The following is a 24053-nucleotide window of genomic DNA, read 5'->3' as shown; positions in this document are numbered from 1 at the left end:
AAACTATTTTCTTTTTCTTCCTAAAACAAAAAGGTAGAGGTTCTATGCTCGTATAGTAATAATTTTAATTTATTTTTGCATATTTTGTGTTTTTTAATTTAATTTAATTTATCGTTTTAAAAATAATTTAGTAGGTATACCTACATACAAGTATTGTAAATTCTGGTTTAAAATAATTATTGAATATATGTATAATACAAATATCAAGCATTATAAATAATTTAGGTACATTAAATAGCCTTCGGCGTCCATAACAAAACTAGATTTCGAAATATAGCACTGATAAAAACGTATTTACGTTTACAAGCTGTATTAATTCGGATTGTTTCTTCTTGTAAATTCATATTTAGGCTACACCATTTTTGTATTTTAACGGGTTTTAATCTCCAAATTACCACAAAATCAACTGTGAAAAAAAGCAAACAGAAATATACAGGCCGAATTGATAACCTTCTCCTTTATTTTTCAAGTCGGTTAAATATCAAAAAGTAACAGCCCTATAGCTATACGTCATAATTTCATGGGGGGGGGCTTAGTTTCCTAACTGTATGTACGTAGTATATATCTGTCAACTGTGATATAACCCTGCTAACTTCAAAAACGTTAAGATTTATTTCTCAAACAAAAATGATATATAGCGAAATCTTTTGTTTTCCGTTCGAGTGTTTAAAAACTTCGAAACTCCTATATAAATAATGGTGCCGTCTGTCAGTTGCAACGAATTAATACCCGTAGTTTTTCGATATATTTAAAGTTGGAAAAATTTTCCAAGACGCTTTTGTAAATGGTATACTAACGTCTTAAGTTATGATATTTTTTTCGTTCTTTAACTTTCAGTGGTTTAACTTTAATACGCGTAGAGTAATTTAGTAATAAATATTTTACACTTGTATATATTTTATATTTTTTTTTATATTCCGTTTCGAACATTTTCTATTGATCGTGAATCGATAATCGATATGACGTAGAAATAAATGGAGGTATTTTACAAATTTTTTTTTCCGCCTATGACCACGCTCATTGGAGGTACCTATTGATATATTTTAACAGTTTAAATATTCGATTTTGAAACCAAATGATGTTTTTGTCGAAAAATCAAATAGGTTTACATAGTATAAAACAAAGTCGCTTTCTCTGTCCCTATGTCCCTTTGTATGCTTAAATCTTTAAAACTACGCAACTGATTTTGATGCGTTTTTTAATAGATAGAGTGATTCAAGAGGAAGGTTTTAGTATACCTATAATTTATTAAGTTTCAGACAAAGCGGGCGAAGCCGCGGAAAAGCTATAGGTAAGCATAATTTATAAATGTCGCAGGCAAATGCATGGCATCGTCAATTTAGAAAAATTCGCAGTTTTTTAATATCATACCTAATTATAATAATTATTACATCAACTTACTTCTATTACTCTGCGCATGGGCAGCCCCAAAGATGGCTGCCAGTAGTAGCCACGACGCCATGTCTCAGCATCTACTCGTCTTTGTCGCACACTGCCTCATCTGGAACGATAAAAAGAGATGAATATAGTGAGTCTTTTCAACTATTAAATTGTAGGTATCTAAGTGTTTACAGTATGTTATAGTCAAAACGTATAGCTGGTAAACACCGCTATTGACTGCAAAAAATCTGACAAATCTGGTTTTAACAGGCGTGGCGTGATGGTTATGAGTTCGAGCGATTATTTTTCCTCGATACAAATCCGTGAATCAAATTACACTATCTAACCGTGAAATAATTTTACTAATCCGTATCTGAGTTTAGCATGTTCAAGCAAGCAATCAAACAAACTCTTTAGCTTTGAAATACATATTAGTAATTTTAAAAGAGCAACTATGGAGTTTCTTAATGGTTCTTCTCCATAGATACTGCTTTCCGAATCGGACGTAAATGTTAAAAATATGTAATGACGATTTAAAAGTGCTCTTCTATGAAGTCTAATTGAATAAATAAATGTTTGAGTTTGAGTATATAGTCACAGAAAAAGAACCACAACGCGAAACTTGAGTTCTGGCTCTAATGAAAACGCTCACGATTTCGGTTACTTATATACCGCACCCCGGACACTCCATACAAAATTATCGTTTTGACAGTCACACTGTAGAGACTGCAAATGTGTGTGTTAACGCTTTATGGTTGGCACATTTTTGACTAGCGTAAAAAAAAATCGCGTTTTTCTGGTGAAATACACATAAACAGCACAATATCTAACCATTTTCTACGAAAAACGATAATCACAAATCCAAAATAATAAAATTACTTTAAGTCAATTTAATTAATATTGTCAATCTTCGTTGCGTCTCGTCCCTGTAGAAAAATATGGACCATTTTTAGACTGATCGTGCGGGGGAGGTAAATGTTTCATTTTGGCGGGAGGCGGAGAGTGTCCGTTCTGTAGCGTTTAGCTACTATTATGTATTCTGTGCGATATAACTGTGTTATATAACTGTGTTATATAACTACTACCCGAAGAGTTTGTGTACGAAACAATCTCGGAAATGACGGTTCAAATTATTGTTTTTTGTCTAGATAGTTCAGAAATAGTGGAAGGCTATAACTATAAAATTATACTACGAGTTACGATCACTAGGAGATAAGCAGTTACAAAATGAAAATAAAAAATCTTAATCGAATGAATTTAATTAAAATAAAAAGTCAACTATTAAATAATATTTATAATAATTTCGTAGTAGTTACAAATAATGTAACCTGTATAAAATTTAAAGGTTAAACTTTTATGCATAACAACTAAAATTGGCAACCCTTAAACTAATACCACAAAATAAATGAAAAATTTAATATCACCTAACATTTTCACTATAATTCAAGTTTGATTGATTCCTATAGGGGTGGTCTTCCCTTGCAATAGCATTCCTTAGGGTGCCTTAATAGTTGCTTCATAGCATGTTATAACTTGCTAACCGACTGCGTGAAAGAGGGTTGTGTTTTATTTGTAGGTGGTCAGACTATAACCATAAAAATAGCGTGTGTCCCGAGCACACGTGTTAGAAGTGAAACTTCTTTGGCAAGATTCAAAGATACCAATCGTCGCCTTACGACATGACGGTATTGCCATGACGCGACCTTGAAATTTTACTTTCAACGCGCCTTAGAAGTTTTGTACTTCAAAAGAGTGTGTACGTGTGTGTGTCAAATGTATGGTAGTGTGTGTATTTTTATAGATTTAATGTTTAACACGCTTTTATTAGATTCACCTGTATGTTTGTATGTAACCAACTTCTTTAGACTCCATTTTTATTATTATTTTAAATTGACATATTAATTAAATTCAAACTTTGTACCAATACTAATTTCATAAATATTCATCCTATCCTACTAATATTATAAATGTGAAAGTTTGTGAGGATGTGTATGTGTGTTTGTTACTCTTTCACGCAAAAACTACTGAACCGATTACAATGAAATTAAGCACACATATAGAGGGTAACTTGGATTAACACATAGGATAGGTTTTATGCCGGAAATCCCACGGGAACGGGAACTATGCGGGTTTTTCTTAGAAAACGCGGGTGTAGCCGCGGGCGGAAAGCCTTAAAATTTTCCTCTATAGGTATGAACTATAACTATGTGAAAATAATGCGTATTTAAATCATTACAAATTTTATAAATTCCAATAGTTATAATTTCCGTTGACCACTCAGACAAAACCGCGGCTAAAAGCTAGTAGACCATATTTTAATTAGCATTTATGTAGCTAATAAGATAAAAAACAAATTATCTTCAAACAAGTGTTTCTTTGAAGTTTTTTTCTCTAATGTTCTTTCAAGTTTCCGAACTAAAAAGTGTAATTAAAAGTCAATTTGCTGTCATTAGTGGAAGTTTTTGAACGAAATCTAAACTAGTTTTAGCCCGTGGCTTTGTACGTTTTTTATAGAAATATCTCTATGAAGAATATACCTAGGTAATTTAGATTGCAAACATTGCATTATTGATATTTAAAAAGCATTAGAAGTTCGTATTGATATTTCGTATTATTAATAAAGATTTGATATCATCTATGTTTCCGCCCGTTGGTTATTCACGTATTTAATATTTTTTAGCCTTTTTTCTACGCCGAAAAAAAGAAACTGATTTAAATCGACATAGTTTTTTAATTAAATCGTAACAAACAAACAATCAAAAGATTAATTTTTGTGAGATAAAAAAAGGTATTACGTATAACAAAATATAAAAAACCGGCCAAGTGCGAGTCGGGCTCGCGCACAAAGGGTTCCGTAGCAGCAAATATAATAAATTACAGTTAAATCAACCTATCTCAAAAACTATAAGAGATACTTTGATCAAACCAAAAATCGTTGAAAGAGTTAATTAGCATGCATCACCTCTATTTTTTTTAGAATTTTATACCCCGTAGTTATAAAAATAGAGGGGGGGGGACATACTTTTTACGACTTTGAGAGCTGATATCTCAAAAACCGTTCACTTTAAGAAAAATGTTTTTTAGAAAACTTTATATCATTTTAAAAGACCTTTCCATTGATACCCCACACGGGTATGTACATCGAAAAAAAAAATTTCATCCCTCAGTTACATGTATGGGGGGCCCCACCCCCAATTCTTTTTTTTACTATTTAGTGTCATATTTTTGTAGCGGTTCATACAACACATATTCCCATCAAATTTCATCACTGTAGTACTTATAGTTTCCGAGTAAATCGGCTGTGACAGACGGACAGACGGACAGACGGACAGACGGACATGACGAAACTATAAGGGTTCCGTTTTTGCCATTTTGGCTACGGAACCCTAAAAAGTGAATTTTAATTTGTAAATCTTATCCATTCGAATAATTTATTATTTGACCCTTGCCCCTATGGTCCCAGAAACGCCCCAATAAAATTTAAATGCATTTTGACCCCTATTTGTAGTTGGAATTAAATTTAATCTCCGTGAGAGTATATGGGAGTCCACTGGTATTATCATTTATCTATTAATGGTATTATTATCGAAATTGGTTTAGTCATTTCGTAGCTTTGGAACATAAAAATCAGGATTTAAGGATATATTAAATATAATTTAAAAGGAAACTAGTTGTGCCCCGCGGTTTCTCCCGCATTGCTCCGCTCCTGTTGGTCTTAGCGTGATGATATACGTATAGCCTTCCTTGATAAATGGGCTATCTAACACCGAAATAATTTTTCAAATCGGACTAGTGGTTCTTGAGATTAGCGCGTTCAAACAAACATTACATACCTTGTATATTGGTAAAGATTTGAGTATTGATATTAGTAGGAAGAAGGAAGGAAATACATTTTCAATATGTTATAAATTATTTACGGGCCTATAATTTTATTTAAAAGAATATTCAACGCACGAAACGATTGAACCGATAATAATACGATTTTATGTGTCAGTAGATATAAATTCCTTTGTATATTATGTTTTTGGTTGATATATGTTTTAAAAGAATTCAAAGTGGATTAAATTATTCAAAGATATGCGATTAATTTATAAAAAATAGCGTGCCGAGCACACGTGTCAGAAGTGAAACTTCTTTGCAAAGAATCAAAGATACTAAATTCTATGACGTGTCACGTGACGGTATTGCCATGACGCGAGCTTGAAATTTTCTCTCTCAACACGCCTAAAGAAGTATCACTTCAAAAACTAATTATTTTGGTGAAAATTGTTTTCCATATCAACAAAGTCGCTTTCCGCTGTCTGTGTGTCTGTATGCTTAAATATTTAAAACTACGCAACGGATTTTGAAGCGGTTTTTAACGTGAAACTTCTATATGCGCGTTGAGAGTAAAATTTCAAGGTCGCGTCATGGCAATACCGTCACGTCATAGAGTAAGACGACGAATTTAGTATATTTGAATTTAATGTTCTGAATACAGTTATTATATTTTAAGCTCCTTCATAATGTTAAAAATAGAAAAATACTCGGCCGATTCACAAAATTCTTTTGCCATACAATAATTACTTTTTTGGGAAATTGATTTTTTATCCCGATCAACGAGCGAAGCCGGGTTAAACTATTGTATAATGACAAACAAGATCGCTAATATGAGAACAAGGTTGTTTGATAGGGGATGATATTTATATAAGGGGTGAATATTGCATTTAACCGACTTTAAAAACGTTTATTGTGACGTTTAGTATGCTTGAAATGCTGCTAAACGGCTTTTGAGATTTTGATGTAATTTTGTAATGTGATAAATAATGTCGCAAATATCCTCTGACTGGAAGGATTTTGAACATTCAATTAGAATATTTTTTGTAACGTTATCACGCGCTAACAGCTGTATCGATTAAGATGCGTTTTGATAAAAATATAGGCTACTTTATTTAGGGCCGATTTTTCAATGCTTGGATAAAACTTATCCGTCCAATAAAGTATTACACGATAATATCAAAATGACACGTAAACTGTCAAATACGGGCAATTAGAATACGTTTTTAAAATGGTAGTTTTATACATTATTCGAGTTTCGACGAATAAGTTTTATCTAAGCATTGAAAAATCAGCCCTTAAATTAATAAGACACTAATTTCCAGCGTGTGCATATAAAAGAGAAAATTTTTTGTTTGTCTATTTCACTAATGAACCCTGCATTACGTACCTACTTAATCTTTACTTCTATACTAATATTATAAAGAGGAAAGGTTTGTATGTATGTATGTATGGTTTTCACGCATAAACTACTGGAACGATTTTCATGAAATTTGGCACAGATAATCTTTAGACCCTGAGAAAGAACATAGGCTTAATATGTACCACGGGCGAAGCCGGGGCGGACCGCTAGTTTATTCATAAAGCCCTTTACAACACAAGTTCTGTTTAAAATATATTCACAACCAGCCATAACAAATCTATTTAAAAATTGCATCAATGCATTGCCCGGACACAATACCCACCCGTGTGTTTCCAATAATTCATTTATTTTTTCAATGATCGCTTGTCAACTAAAAACTTCACCAAAGTAACGCCGCGTGCCATTAGTAATCTATTTTATGTTTAATTCAATTTTCTCTGTAACACAATGTCTCTGTTTTTTCCAATAATCAATAATCAATTCAACGTTCTAGGCCATAGGTTGTTTATTTTATAAGTTTTTATTTAATTATAATAATTTCCCTTGCATTACGCACATACAATTTTTACAGTTTGTTTTCATAATTCATCTATACTAATATTATAAAGGTGAAGAGTTTGTTTGTTTGAAAGCGCTAATCTCAGGAACTACTGGTCCGATTTGAAAAATTATTTCGGTGTTAGATAGCCCATTTATAGAGGAAGGCTGTAGGCTATATATCATTACGCTAAGACCAACAGGAGCGAAGCACTGTGGGTAAAACCGCGGAGCACAGCTAGTACACTATATCCGTCCGTGTGTTCATATAATACATTTATTTTGCAACAAAAACTTCACCAGAATTCAGAAGCAACGCTGCCATCACGAGTCTATTTTATATTTAATTAAATTTTCCCTGCGTTACGCAGACACAATATTCACCCGTGTTTTTCCAATAATTCAATAGCAACGAACGAGCGACCATGTAACACAATTAACCTGTATTGTTTTGTGATAAATATTTATAATTTGACTACTGTGTTTACAATAATGCTTGATTAATTTAAAAGGGCAACTATGGAGTTTCTTGCCGGTTCTTCTTCAGTGATACTGCTTTCCGAATCGGTGGTAAATGTTAAAAATATGTAATGACGTTTCAAAAGTGCTTCTAGAAGAAGTCTAATTGAATTGAATAAGTTTGAGTTTGTAATGATCAAATGTACTGTAATTTACTTTGCCTTTGCCTCGCGTTTTCTATTTCGCAATTTTCTAATTGACGACGCGGTTGGCGCAGTGGTCAAGTAACTGCCTACTGAGCCGACGGTCCCGGGTTCGATCCCCGGTCAGGGCAAATATTTGTGTGATGAACTCAATTATTTGTTTTTGGCTCTGGGTGTTATTATCTATATATGTATTTATTAAATTAAATATTATATTTATCGTCGCCTAGTACCCACAACACAAGCCTTAATTGAGCTTACTGTGGGACTAGGTCGATTTGTGTAATAATGTCCTATAATATTTATTATGTATATTTTATTTATTATTCTAACCCTAATAATAAAATCTAGTTATCTACATAAATATGGCATGTAAGAAAAAAACCACGCCCGTTTCTAAGGCTTAATATAGTGGCAGAAAAAATAATAATCAAACTGTATGTATAAAAATATTACGTATTAATAAAAATACTTTATAATATTACTAGCTTTCCGCCCGCGGCTTCGCCCGCGTTTTCAAAGAAAAACCCGTTCCCGTGGGATTTCCGGGATAAAACCAATCCTATGTCCTTTCTCAGGTATCAAAATATCTCCATACCAAATTTCATGCAAATTGGTTCAGTAGTTTAGGCGTGATTCAGTAACAGACAGACAGAGTTACTTTCACATTTATAATATTAGTAGCTACTTTTTATTGCGAAATATGTACCACGGGCGAAGCCGGGGCGGACCACTAGTAGGCTATATAATATCATCACGTTAAGACCAACAGGAGCAGAGCAATGCAGGTAAAGCCGCAGGGCACAGCTAGTAATAATACATATAAAGCTTTGAGTTTACTTATATTAATTTATAACGCGCTAATCACTCGAACTACAACTACAATACTCGAAAACATTTCATAATTAATTTCACCCTTGAATAAGTACGTAGTACGCGATTTCTAAGTGCTATAAATTGGCCATATATGACCGGACCGCTAGTTGGTTAAAATATACAACAAATAAAAACGCAACGCACGCATGCGTTACTGCGTTTTCTAACATAGTTTCTGTGCGTATGTTTTACGTAACATGTCAGCAATCAATTTACAGTGTTATTGAATTAAAATGTTTGTTTTTCATATTTTTCGAGTTCAATAACTGTTTGTTGAGTTTCAGTGATGATATTATGGACAAGTTTATGATTTTTAATAAATAATTAGATTAATGCGAAAAAAGAGCGTATGTAATGAGCACATATTGTGTCAGAAGTGAAACTTCTTTGGCAAGATAAAAAAAAATCGTCGCCTTACTCCATGACGTGACGGTATAGCCGTGACATGACCTTGAAATTTTACTATCAACGCGACTAAAGAGGTTTCACTTCAAAAATATGTACCTACTGACATAATTACATAACATCTTTTTAGCTTTTAAAAGTACATAGCCTTTATAAAACTACCCTTTTTACACAATACAGAATCAAATCTACAAATTCCAAACACCCCTATAGATATAAATAATTGGCCGTCTCGTGACGTCGCGTGACGTCACGTGCCATGACGTCACACACGCGTGTGCATCTATCAAACGTTAAGTATGTAGGGTGTAGTGGGTTTATTTGATTTGTGGATTAATTTAATAGCTTGTTAAAAGGTTTGAACATTACAATTTACTCATTGCTTTTTTAATTGAAGTAAAACTTCTTTAGGCGCGACTAGGGAGTAACTCAGATTTATTTTCTGACGGAAGTAACGCTTACTATAGTCTGCGTAGTTTCCGCCATTTAAAAATAATAATTCTGATTGGTTGTAAGTATATGTCATATACTACACGCTTCTTGACTTATACGCCAGCTAGTGGCAAATATCATAATCAATTAGGATTATTTATTTTCAAATTTTCAAACGGATCAATTGTGAATAGCAAAGTGAATGAGAAATTCAACAGTTTTAAAAACATTATTTTAAATTGCAAAATTTTTTGAAAATCTCTTAATATACTTGTTTATTTATTACTTTTAAAATAAGTAAATTAAAAATAAAAATAAACATGTTGCGGATTATAATCAATCTATTTTAAATATTGCTGAAGACAAAGTAGTATCCATAGCAACAGATATGTATATAGGTTGTCATTCAGTTGAACAAGAAGCATATGTACGCCAACAATTTCATAAAATGTCAGTTATTGATACAGGAGGATCGCCTTATGAAATCATATTAGTTCTTAACAAATTTTACATTATTACAACCAATATTGATGTATCTGATGGCTTAGCCAACGGTTGTGTTGGAAAGTTAGTGTATATTGAACGTGATGACAGTGATAACATCATACGCTTATGGCTTGAGTTTCCTGGTAAGATAGGAGAGAAAATTAGGAAAAAAGCTGCCCATCATATTCAAACTCTAAACATTAGTAGAACAGCAGTCCCAATTTTACGAAGATTGTCATCTGTACCAATGAATAGAAATAAGACAATATTTGCAAAGAGAAATCACTTTCCATTAGTATCTGCTTGTGCGCTTACAATACATAAGTCTCAAGGTGGTACTTTTGATCAAATCGTTTATGAATACAATAAAAGTCACAGTCAGCAGCTGTTATATGTAGCATTATCACGAGTAACTGATATAAATGGATTGTTCATTGTCTCAAACACCGATGACAACAAATTTTATCATGGAAGAAAGCGTCCAGGGGGAATAGTTGATTTACAGTGTGAATTTGAAAGACTTTCAAATTCTCGCCTAATAACACAACAGGAAGAATTATATAACCTTGTAAATGAGAGTAACATTACACTATTTTCCTTCAACTGCCAAAGTTTACGTGCTCATGTTTCTGATCTGAATGATAAAGTATTAAAAAGGTCCACATTGCTGTTATTTTCCGAAACTTGGATGAAAAATGACGAACAAATTCTTATTGAAAATTTTTATTGCGTTACCCAATACTATACAATAATAACTAAACAATAATATAAAAACAGCTGAATCGATTTATACATTTAAAAAGCGCCTAGCTGATCACATACTTAATGACCTATCACTTCTGGAATAAAACACCTACCTTTGGAATAGCTGTGCCCGGACGACTGTTAGATTATTTATTTACTTTGTTATGTTATTCTCATGTAATTAGCTTTAAGTCTTTAAATGAGAATAAATGATTCTTTAAACCTAATACAAACGACCCAACTCAACTGCTGGTGGAGTAGCTGTATATCATTCATCTACAGATACACTGAACAATGTAACACCAATTCAAAATATTTCACCAACTATATTATCACAAATTTCCGATGAGGTTTCACAAATTGGTGACATCGCCTTGGTTCGATGTGTTAATACGAATGACCAACCTGTGATTATCGTTGTTATTTATATTTCTACAAATACTAGCCTGACAAATATCATAAAATTTATTCATCAGCAATTACTTCACTTCACAATTGAAGGTTCTCGACTTTTAAATAGTAATTATCATGAATTACCGATGATTCTAACTGGAGATTTTAATGTTAATTTTCGCTCTCAGGAATCTCAGCCGTTAATTGATTTTTTAGAAGAAAAATTTGATTTATCTATGAATACTTCTCGACTTCATTCAACAACGCGTTTCGGTACAACGATAGATGCTGTATTTTCAAGAAAAGTAGCAAATTTAGAGAGTAAAATTTATGTTTCACATTATAGTTATAGTTACCTATAATTTCGTACGTAAGAAATTATTATGACATTCAATTACCTGTTTCGAATGAATAATATTAATATAACATTTAAATAATCTTTGTAAAGCACATGAATAATAAATATAATTAAATTATAATATAATATTTATTTATTTAAGTTAATATTTAATCATTTCAGTGATATATGTCGTCAACGCCAAAGAAGTTTTACTTCAATCGCGCGTAAAGGTTACACGCACACACTTTTTTTTTATCACATTTGTGGAATTATTTTCTAAGTTAAAGAAAGTAAGAACTATACATTGACACTCATCTATTATAATCTTTATTTTAAAATGGCAGTTCTAACAACAAGCAACAACGTAAAATACAAACATAAAATTAATTACTTACGTCATATTCTTCTTCTTTCAAGAAACAAAACACTTATTTTAATAAATCAACATCAATACAATAAATCGTTAAAATCTAAGTTCGCACTTCTTCCGAATACATAAAAACAGATACATAAGTTATTTCATAAAAGAATAACACAACATTTTTAATCATCACAAAAAAAAACATACAAATGTCAAACAATTATATTTTTTTATCAGCCGTCAAAAAAAGCGCGGGAAAGACGCAAGATATTTTCCTCGCACAGATACAAAACATTTCTCATAAAAGATTCATTAGGGACCCCTATGAATTGGGGTTCACACTTCACCGTTCAAGCCCCATAGTATCATTTCGACCCTTGAACTGTGTGGTTGTGTTATATAGCTATAATAACATTTACCATATTTTTTAACGATACGTGTTTACTGAAAGTAAAACTAGATGGCGCTGTAATCAAAATTCGAATCTTATATTTTTTCTTGTACATATTTAAAAATTAGTAATAATTGCTTTTTATTAAAAGTGTAAAAACGATTATATAAAAATACGGTTTATATTTTAATTTAGCTAGAAGTGTTTAACAAATTTTTTTAAGTATTATTAAACAGTTTGTGAACGTGATCAGAAAAAAAAGTTTAATTTCTCAAAAATAATGTTACAGTTTCGATATTTAAATTTATTTCGAATTTAAAAGTCAATGTTATTTTTAATGTGTTCTGTTTTAATTAATGTGTAGGTAATTAATAATAAGAATAAAACAATATTCGAAAGTGAAGTTGTGGATAATAATATATGAACTGAAATATTACATGGCGCGTAATTTAAATGAGCTAGGTATGTATATGTTTAAATTTATCATTTAGAAGGTTTTGTCTGTAGTGTGCATGCCTATTTATTTTTAAATCGTAATTTCTATAACGTAGATCTAAAATGATTTAAAATAGATAATTTTTGCCGTAATCAGTTGGATAAATTCTAAGACATAATTTGATAAAAATCCAAAATGTTTATTTGAAACGAATGAAAGAAACCTACTTAAGTACATACTTTTTTAACTTAACATTTATACCAATAACTTAGGTAATATGCTTTGATTATAAAGGTAATATGTTCACTAATACAAAGTGAATACAAAATTACTTTTTTCCCGAAAAAATTCTCAAATCAAAAACACATAATTTCTAAACGTGTAGCCCGTTAGACCGTGCAGAAACTCATCAAAGTTCACAAAATACTTTACTGAAGGGTTGTTACTTAAGAATTATCACCAATGCTTGAGGGTGATTTATGAACGTTAAAATATCAAAGTTAATGAAATGACTTTCATGTATATTGGAATTCTTTGGAAGTTTTTTGGGTTGTCTTAACCTAGTATAGGACGCAGTTTCTCTAATATTTTAAATATGGAATGCAGGATAATATATGGAAAAAATATATGTATTTGTCTATATGTTATGTTAAACGTTTATAATAAAACTAGTGGTCCGCCCCGGCTTCGCCCGTGGTACATATGAAAAATATGATGTTGGCCGATTCTCAGACTTACCCGATATGCACAGAAAATTTCATGAGAATCGGTCCACCCGTTTCGGAGGAGTATTCAGACTAACATTGTGAAACGAGAATTTTATATATAAAATTGAAATCAAGCTTTTGAAGTAAAACTTCTTTAGGCGCGACTAGGGAGTAACTCAGATTTATTTTCTGACGGAAGTAACGCTTACTATAGTCTGCGTAGTTTCCGCCATTTAAAAATAATAATTCTGATTGGTTGTAAGTATATGTCATATACTACACGCTTCTTGACTTATACGCCAGCTAGTGGCAAATATCATAATCAATTAGGATTATTTATTTTCAAATTTTCAAACGGATCAATTGTGAATAGCAAAGTGAATGAGAAATTCAACAGTTTTAAAAACATTATTTTAAATTGCAAAATTTTTTGAAAATCTCTTAATATACTTGTTTATTTATTACTTTTAAAATAAGTAAATTAAAAATAAAAATAAACATGTTGCGGATTATAATCAATCTATTTTAAATATTGCTGAAGACAAAGTAGTATCCATAGCAACAGATATGTATATAGGTTGTCATTCAGTTGAACAAGAAGCATATGTACGCCAACAATTTCATAAAATGTCAGTTATTGATACAGGAGGATCGCCTTATGAAATCATATTAGTTCTTAACAAATTTTACATTATTACAACCAATATTGATGTATCTGATGGCTTAGCCAACGGTTGTGTTGGAAAGTTAGTGTATATTGAACGTGATGACAGTGATAACATCATACGCTTATGGCTTGAGTTTCCTGGTAAGATAGGAGAGAAAATTAGGAAAAAAGCTGCCCATCATATTCAAACTCTAAACATTAGTAGAACAGCAGTCCCAATTTTACGAAGATTGTCATCTGTACCAATGAATAGAAATAAGACAATATTTGCAAAGAGAAATCACTTTCCATTAGTATCTGCTTGTGCGCTTACAATACATAAGTCTCAAGGTGGTACTTTTGATCAAATCGTTTATGAATACAATAAAAGTCACAGTCAGCAGCTGTTATATGTAGCATTATCACGAGTAACTGATATAAATGGATTGTTCATTGTCTCAAACACCGATGACAACAAATTTTATCATGGAAGAAAGCGTCCAGGGGGAATAGTTGATTTACAGTGTGAATTTGAAAGACTTTCAAATTCTCGCCTAATAACACAACAGGAAGAATTATATAACCTTGTAAATGAGAGTAACATTACACTATTTTCCTTCAACTGCCAAAGTTTACGTGCTCATGTTTCTGATCTGAATGATAAAGTATTAAAAAGGTCCACATTGCTGTTATTTTCCGAAACTTGGATGAAAAATGACGAACAAATTCTTATTGAAAATTTTTATTGCGTTACCCAATACTATACAATAATAACTAAACAATAATATAAAAACAGCTGAATCGATTTATACATTTAAAAAGCGCCTAGCTGATCACATACTTAATGACCTATCACTTCTGGAATAAAACACCTACCTTTGGAATAGCTGTGCCCGGACGACTGTTAGATTATTTATTTACTTTGTTATGTTATTCTCATGTAATTAGCTTTAAGTCTTTAAATGAGAATAAATGATTCTTTAAACCTAATACAAACGACCCAACTCAACTGCTGGTGGAGTAGCTGTATATCATTCATCTACAGATACACTGAACAATGTAACACCAATTCAAAATATTTCACCAACTATATTATCACAAATTTCCGATGAGGTTTCACAAATTGGTGACATCGCCTTGGTTCGATGTGTTAATACGAATGACCAACCTGTGATTATCGTTGTTATTTATATTTCTACAAATACTAGCCTGACAAATATCATAAAATTTATTCATCAGCAATTACTTCACTTCACAATTGAAGGTTCTCGACTTTTAAATAGTAATTATCATGAATTACCGATGATTCTAACTGGAGATTTTAATGTTAATTTTCGCTCTCAGGAATCTCAGCCGTTAATTGATTTTTTAGAAGAAAAATTTGATTTATCTATGAATACTTCTCGACTTCATTCAACAACGCGTTTCGGTACAACGATAGATGCTGTATTTTCAAGAAAAGTAGCAAATTTAGAGAGTAAAATTTATGTTTCACATTATAGTTATAGTTACCTATAATTTCGTACGTAAGAAATTATTATGACATTCAATTACCTGTTTCGAATGAATAATATTAATATAACATTTAAATAATCTTTGTAAAGCACATGAATAATAAATATAATTAAATTATAATATAATATTTATTTATTTAAGTTAATATTTAATCATTTCAGTGATATATGTCGTCAACGCCAAAGAAGTTTTACTTCAATCGCGCGTAAAGGTTACACGCACACACTTTTTTATTTTCAAGTAGACTGTTTTTATAAGAGAGCCGGCAGGAAACTCCGTGTTTTTTTTTTCGAATTAGGTGTAATAGTAATAAGACCTGAAAAAATATGTACCTATCTATTAACATATTATGTAGTATGTAGCTGCTTTTCCGGCTTCGTCCGTGTTGAATCAGTGTGAAAAAATATAGCGATACTAGCTTTCCGTCCGCGGCTTCGTCCGCTTTATAATAAACTAAAAAGCTGCATAGTTCCCGTTCCTGTGGACTTTACGGGATAAAAAGTAGCCTATGTATTATTCTGGATCTTCAGCTACCTACATACCAAATTTTATAATAATCGGTTCAGTAGTATTTGCGTGAAAGAGTATCAAACATCCATCCTCCCAAACTTTCGCATTTATAATATTAGTAGGATTTAAATAAATAAATAAACAATCGACTATTCTCATATTGACCCCAAACGGGCCAAAACTAATTGTGCAAGATATACCCCTGGTAGTTGGTACACCTTCCGGCCACGTGGCATGGTGGCACCATAAATCATGGCCCCTGGGGACGGGGTGACTATGCTGTGGGAATTTTTGGGATAACTTTTTTTTATGTGAAATTCGTGGTTTGATATACGATTGATCCTTTATTTATTTGTTTACTAGCTGCGCTTCGTGGTTTCACCCGCGTGGCTCCTCTCCTTGGTCTTAGCGTGATGATATAATATAGCCTATAGTAGGGATGTAACGATACATGATTTTGCCGATACGATACCGATACCGATATTTGTAGTAATGTATCGGCGATACCGATACCGATACCGATACCGATATCGATGGCTTGGTAGAAAAATAAATAGTGAATTATGCATAAAAAGTTACCAACATTTAACAGAGACAACTGTTAATCGTATTCTTTTAAATAAAAATGCCAAATCAAAAAACAACAAAACCATTTATTTTAGTATTATTATTTTACGAAGTCAGTTAAACTTTAAGTAATACACATACAATCAGTACCTAATAAAAGTTTACTATTCTGCATTGAGATAATATTACTACGTATGGAGGAGACACCACGAACAAAATCTGTGCGCCATTTTTTTGCTCTAACTAAGTTTTAAAAATTATTATCTAGTTAGGTACTTACCGATGAAAGTTATTCCTTTGCACTTTTCCGTATTATTTGTATTATTTGTGCAATATCGTAACACACACGAAGGCATATTTGATGCGTTTCACTTTAAAACCATTAAAAAAAACCGCTCAACATACGCCACTTGGCGTATGTTGAGTGGAACATAAGTGATGTAGGCGGTGTCGTCTCCATATTAATTTTATCTCAATGCTATAATTGGTAGAGTTTTTTCAGAAAACAAAGTGCGCACGCGCGGGCGGCCTCCCGCATCGTTCATTGGGCGCGGATTTTTGAATTATTTGATATCAAAAAAATTGGTTGTTTGTAAAGTAGGTTTACGATCGAGGTGTTTACGTGATAACATAATGCAGTGGCAGCGCTCGAGATGAAACGGGAGATCGGTCCGTCTCTCTCTCGTTATACCTGCGATCGCGCTCGTGAGGTTTTGGTGTGACACAAGTTTATGAACATGTCACCCGACTAAAACGATTTTAAAAACGTTATCACGTTAAAAATTAAAAAAATTCAAAATTATTTATTTCTTTCCTTTACATAAACAAATTTGTGATTGGAACACTCCTAGTAAGCAAATAAAATGCTTGTGTCAGGAGGTTCCGCTCTTCCTTAACACTATTACAGAAACAGAAATAAAACAATATGAATAAATACAATGCAAAAACATAAAAGAAAAGAAATAATTTAATAAAAAAATATCGGTATCGGTTGATTTATTATCGGCGATACCGATATATCGGCTTGCCGATATATCGGCCGATATATCGGTATCTGTATCGGTATCGTTACATCCCTAGCCTATAGCCAATAGAACTTAAAAACAAAAAAAAAAGTGTGTGCGTGTAACCTTTACGCGCGATTGAAGTAAAACTTCTTTGGCGTTGACGACATATATCACTGAAATGATTAAATATTAACTTAAATAAATAAATATTATATTATAATTTAATTATATTTATTATTCATGTGCTTTACAAAGATTATTTAAATGTTATATTAATATTATTCATTCGAAACAGGTAATTGAATGTCATAATAATTTCTTACGTACGAAATTATAGGTAACTATAACTATAATGTGAAACATAAATTTTACTCTCTAAATTTGCTACTTTTCTTGAAAATACAGCATCTATCGTTGTACCGAAACGCGTTGTTGAATGAAGTCGAGAAGTATTCATAGATAAATCAAATTTTTCTTCTAAAAAATCAATTAACGGCTGAGATTCCTGAGAGCGAAAATTAACATTAAAATCTCCAGTTAGAATCATCGGTAATTCATGATAATTACTATTTAAAAGTCGAGAACCTTCAATTGTGAAGTGAAGTAATTGCTGATGAATAAATTTTATGATATTTGTCAGGCTAGTATTTGTAGAAATATAAATAACAACGATAATCACAGGTTGGTCATTCGTATTAACACATCGAACCAAGGCGATGTCACCAATTTGTGAAACCTCATCGGAAATTTGTGATAATATAGTTGGTGAAATATTTTGAATTGGTGTTACATTGTTCAGTGTATCTGTAGATGAATGATATACAGCTACTCCACCAGCAGTTGAGTTGGGTCGTTTGTATTAGGTTTAAAGAATCATTTATTCTCATTTAAAGACTTAAAGCTAATTACATGAGAATAACATAACAAAGTAAATAAATAATCTAACAGTCGTCCGGGCACAGCTATTCCAAAGGTAGGTGTTTTATTCCAGAAGTGATAGGTCATTAAGTATGTGATCAGCTAGGCGCTTTTTAAATGTATAAATCGATTCAGCTGTTTTTATATTATTGTTTAGTTATTATTGTATAGTATTGGGTAACGCAATAAAAATTTTCAATAAGAATTTGTTCGTCATTTTTCATCCAAGTTTCGGAAAATAACAGCAATGTGGACCTTTTTAATACTTTATCATTCAGATCAGAAACATGAGCACGTAAACTTTGGCAGTTGAAGGAAAATAGTGTAATGTTACTCTCATTTACAAGGTTATATAATTCTTCCTGTTGTGTTATTAGGCGAGAATTTGAAAGTCTTTCAAATTCACACTGTAAATCAACTATTCCCCCTGGACGCTTTCTTCCATGATAAAATTTGTTGTCATCGGTGTTTGAGACAATGAACAATCCATTTATATCAGTTACTCGTGATAATGCTACATATAACAGCTGCTGACTGTGACTTTTATTGTATTCATAAACGATTTGATCAAAAGTACCACCTTGAGACTTATGTATTGTAAGCGCACAAGCAGATACTAATGGAAAGTGATTTCTCTTTGCAAATATTGTCTTATTTCTATTCATTGGTACAGATGACGATCTTCGTAAAATTGGGACTGCTGTTCTACTAATGTTTAGAGTTTGAATATGATGGGCAGCTTTTTTCCTAATTTTCTCTCCTATCTTACCAGGAAACTCAAGCCATAAGCGTATGATGTTATCACTGTCATCACGTTCAATATACACTAACTTTCCAACACAACCGTTGGCTAAGCCATCAGATACATCAATATTGGTTGTAATAATGTAAAATTTGTTAAGAACTAATATGATTTCATAAGGCGATCCTCCTGTATCAATAACTGACATTTTATGAAATTGTTGGCGTACATATGCTTCTTGTTCAACTGAATGACAACCTATATACATATCTGTTGCTATGGATACTACTTTGTCTTCAGCAATATTTAAAATAGATTGATTATAATCCGCAACATGTTTATTTTTATTTTTAATTTACTTATTTTAAAAGTAATAAATAAACAAGTATATTAAGAGATTTTCAAAAAATTTTGCAATTTAAAATAATGTTTTTAAAACTGTTGAATTTCTCATTCACTTTGCTATTCACAATTGATCCGTTTGAAAATTTGAAAATAAATAATCCTAATTGATTATGATATTTGCCACTAGCTGGCGTATAAGTCAAGAAGCGTGTAGTATATGACATATACTTACAACCAATCAGAATTATTATTTTTAAATGGCGGAAACTACGCAGACTATAGTAAGCGTTACTTCCGTCAGAAAATAAATCTGAGTTACTCCCTAGTCGCGCCTAAAGAAGTTTTACTTCAAAAAACAATTTTTATTCGTACCACGTTAAAATCAACAACAAAACAAAATATACATAGGTATAATAATATTTATAGCATAGTCTAAAATTTGTATTCTACAATACTGAATATAAAACTTCCGTGTATATTCCTCAAATTATAGGGGTTGTCACGAATGGCTAAGCAAATAAGGGTGGATATTGACCTGCAAATTGCCTTTTAGCTTCAAGTTGTTATTGATTTTACATTTGAAGTTTCAAATGGAAAATTCTTTGTTAAACTATTGATATCTATATATGTTATAGGCAAACTCCGAAGCTCCGGCGCTCCTAGGTTGGACTGGTCAATCCTCAGGTCAGACTGAATGACTTAGTCAAAGCCCAAACAAATGTAAATTTTCGGCCTTTGACTAAACAATTTTCGTCAAACCTGGGAGAGACTAATTTGGTGAGGCAAACGTCAAAACACAATTTTATTAAATCGGGGTTTGACGAGTCAAACTCCGATATAAGTATGAAGTGTCTTATCTTCGTATATTTGGAAGCATTTTATCATTTAAGCAGCTTTCAAGTCTTAAGAACCGCTTAACTCTGCCAGTTCTGACACCTGATTGGTCAGCTTACGTGATTTTCACTTTTATATTTGAGATGCTTTGAGAGAATGCCGTGTGGCATTAGGCCCGCCTTTTGTACGATGTGCAATAAAGTATAAAATAAATAAATAAATGCTTTGGAATATACGGAGGTTAGTTTGTATAAGATTAAGTATAAAAAAATAACATTTTTAAAATTTTGATGTTTATTGTTTTAATAATTTCTTAAGTACCTAATTAAAATGAAAAATTAATCATTTTTCTGACATGGTGAGGCATTAACTTTAATGTTAATTGTTTTAATAATTTCTTAGGTAATTAAAGTGACAAATTAATCATTTTTCTGACATGGTGAGGCATTAATGTTAATTGTTTTAATAATTTCTTAGGTAATTAAAATGAAAAATTAATCTTTATTCTGGCATGGTGAGGCATTATGACATTTAGAATTGCACAATACATTAGACCTTTTACATTTGCATAATTTAAACATGTTCAGATCAACGTTTGACCGAGAATTGCAGTCGCTTCTAGGATTGACTAGGCCAAAACCGAAACAGAATAATTTACTTTCGACGTTTGACTGAAAAGTTAGGAGCTCCTGGGTTTGACTAAAAATACTTCAGGCAGAGGGCGAAATTGAAATGTATTTCGGGGATTGCCTGATGGCTTTGGCCAAACCTAGGATAAACCAGTCCTTCCGCGAAGAGACTGTGTATCGGACTTTGACTATAACATATACATATCTTCTTCTTCACTACATAGTATAAAACAAAGTCGCTTTCCCTGTCCCTATGTCCCTATGTCCCTTTGTACGCTTAAATCTTTGAAACTACGCAACGTATTTTGATGCGGTTTTTTTTAATAGATAGAGTGATTCAAGAGGAAGGTTTATATGTATAATAACATCCATTAAATAGTGGAGAAGTACTGTTATTTTTGAGGTTTCTAATGTGATGTCGTAAAAAATTACATTGTTTCCGCTTAGTGTGCGTCCACACTGAATGCGCGGTGGCGGAGGCCTAAGGCGGGCGCGACGAGCGGGCGCTCGCGGTGGCCACACCGACGCGCGAGCTCAAGTAGCGGTTCGACGTTTTTCGGGTGTTGCAAACTTTGGACGATTTGCTATTTTTACTGGACAGTCCGATTTTGAGATGAGATCATTATAGAAGTTGTACACGAAATAAATAAAACAGAGGAATAACGGGTGAATCTTATATGAAGAATTGAGATTATACCCTACAAAATTACTGTGGTGTATATAAGTGTTTTAGATTGAATCGCACTTATAAATAAAGAAGTTTCACTTCAACAATTAAGTATTTACCGCTATTTTACGAAAAACAATAAAGGATATAATATAAGAAGTCGAGCGACAAGACCGAACTGGTTTGATACCCCCGCCGTCCGCGCATTGGGTCGCTTGCTGACTAGGCCCGTAGTGTGGCCAGAACGCGCGGATAGGAGAGTTTGAAAACTACGCGCGCTGGCTCGCTCATTACCGTCGCACTAGGCTTCCGCCATAGTCATTTCAATGTGGACGCAAAGGCGCGTTTCATACGTTTGATATTTCGCGCCCGCCGTCGCAACCGCGCTAGGCTCGCAGTGTGGACCTGCACTTATATTGCAAACGCAGGCTGAGCCCTACGAGTTTTAACAAAATAATGTACTAAGTATTACACACATTGAAAAGGTCTACAGAAAAGTCCGCGATGGTATATGTCTATCTCTTATGGATAACCCACAATAACATTTTTTTGTCATTTACTTTTTACGACAAATAATAGCTAATTTTCGAAGCGATTTTCACCAATACAGCATTAATCCTTAACCAATTAAATACCTTGAATACATTGTTCATTTAATATAGATCTATATGGCCCTTTACACCGTATGATTTAAGTGAATATTTTCGAAGATATTACAGATTTAAAAATTGCGGGACGTAGCGTTTGCGGCGGTACCGGCCGGCCGCGGGGCCGCTATGTTTTTATATACCTACAACGTTCACAGTTTTTCTGTAGTGTATATTTTAGTATCAGCATTGCATCCGTGCGAAGCCGGGGCGGGTCGCTAGTTATATATAAAAATGAATCGCAAAATGTGTTGGTAAGCGCATAACTCGAGAACGGCTGAACCGATTTCGATAATTATTTTTTTATTATATTCCTTGAAGTACGAGGATGGTTCTTATGTAGAGAAAACGTAAATATTTACCACGGGCGAAGCCGAGGCGGACCGCTAGTCTTCTTCTTATATATAAAAATGAATCGCAAAATGTGTTGGTAAGCGCATAACTTGAGAACGGCTAAACCGATTTCGATAATTCTTTTTTTATTATATTCTTTGAAGTACGAGGATGGTTCTTATGTAGAGAAAACGTAAATATTTACCACGGGCAAAGCCGGGGCGGACCGCTAGTAAAATATAATTATAGGTACTTAGGTAATTACTATCTTTTCGTCCGCATCTTCGCCCGCGTAGGTAAAGAAAAACCCGCATAGTTCTTGCTCCCTTGGGATTTTCGGCATAAAAACTATCCTATGTGTTAATCCAAGTTACCCTCTGAAAATCGGTTCAGCAGTTTTTGCGTAAAAAGAGTAATGAGCAAACAAACTTTCCCATTTATAATGTTAGTAGAATGGAGACTAGAGATTACATACTATCTATAATACTAATATATGCATTTTAAATATATGTAATGTACTTGATTTTGCTAGTCACTGTCTGTCCGTACCTGTGTTTGTTTAAATCTTTAAAACTACGCAACGGATTTTGAAGCGTTCTTTTGAAGAGAAACTGGCGCGTTGAGAGTAAAATTTCAAGGTCGCGTCATGGAGCAAGGCAACGATTTTATTATCTTTGAATTTTGCCAAAGAAGTTTCACTTCAGACACGTGTGCTCGGCACACACGCTCTTTTTAATACATAGAGTGGTTCAAGAGGAAGGTTTTAGTATATGTATATACCTTATTTGTTATGTTTTATATGCTTAAGTACCTATTATAACGCAAGCGAAGCCGCGGGCGGAAGGCTAGTTATATATAAATTGTTATCAATGATTTATTTAAGGGTAGATCCATATATCACTGTCAACTTATCAACTATCGATGGAGTTTGAAGGGTATGTGACGTCACATGCGTAAACGATATAGTTAGGTCATCTACACTAATATTATAAAGAGGAAAACTTTGTTTGTTTGTTTGTTTGTTTGATTGTAATGAATAGGCTCATAAACTACTGAACCGATTTTAAAAATTCTTTCACCATTCGAAAGCTACATTATCCACGAGTAACATATAGGCTAGGTTTTATCCCGGAAATCCCACGGGAACGGGAACTATGCGGGTTTTTCTTTGAAAACGCGGGCGAAGCCGCAGGCAGAAAGCTAGTATTATATAAAAAAACTAGGTTACCGCCCGCGGTTTCGCTCGCTTTTTCTAACACATAATAAATAATATATTAAAAGTTAAAACCTTCCTCTTGAATCACTATATATCTATTATAAAACCGCATCCATATCCGTTGCGTAGTTTTAAAGATTTAAGCATA

General features: G+C 32.7%; 1 protein-coding gene across 1 annotated transcript in view; it reads right to left on the bottom strand.

The window, feature by feature from the left end:
- The window catches only part of LOC149895606 (limbic system-associated membrane protein-like), a 97284-nt gene that overhangs the window by 20572 nt on the left and 52659 nt on the right, over window positions 1-24053 (bottom strand). Inside the window, exon 3 of the mRNA XM_090118708.1 lies at window positions 1402-1501. Coding sequence (XP_089974834.1) covers window positions 1402-1462 — 61 coding nt within the window. The 5' untranslated portion in view covers window positions 1463-1501. The remainder of the gene's footprint in view (window positions 1-1401; window positions 1502-24053) is intronic.

Source organism: Colias eurytheme, chromosome 31 (genome assembly GCF_061535395.1).
Source record: "Colias eurytheme isolate Ceu_HAF_F1 chromosome 31, ilColEury1 Martin Lab GWU primary, whole genome shotgun sequence".
NCBI classification, from domain to species: Eukaryota; Metazoa; Arthropoda; class Insecta; order Lepidoptera; family Pieridae; genus Colias; species Colias eurytheme.
Note: the sequence above shows the minus strand (reverse complement) of the source record. Positions and strands in the feature narration are given on the sequence as shown.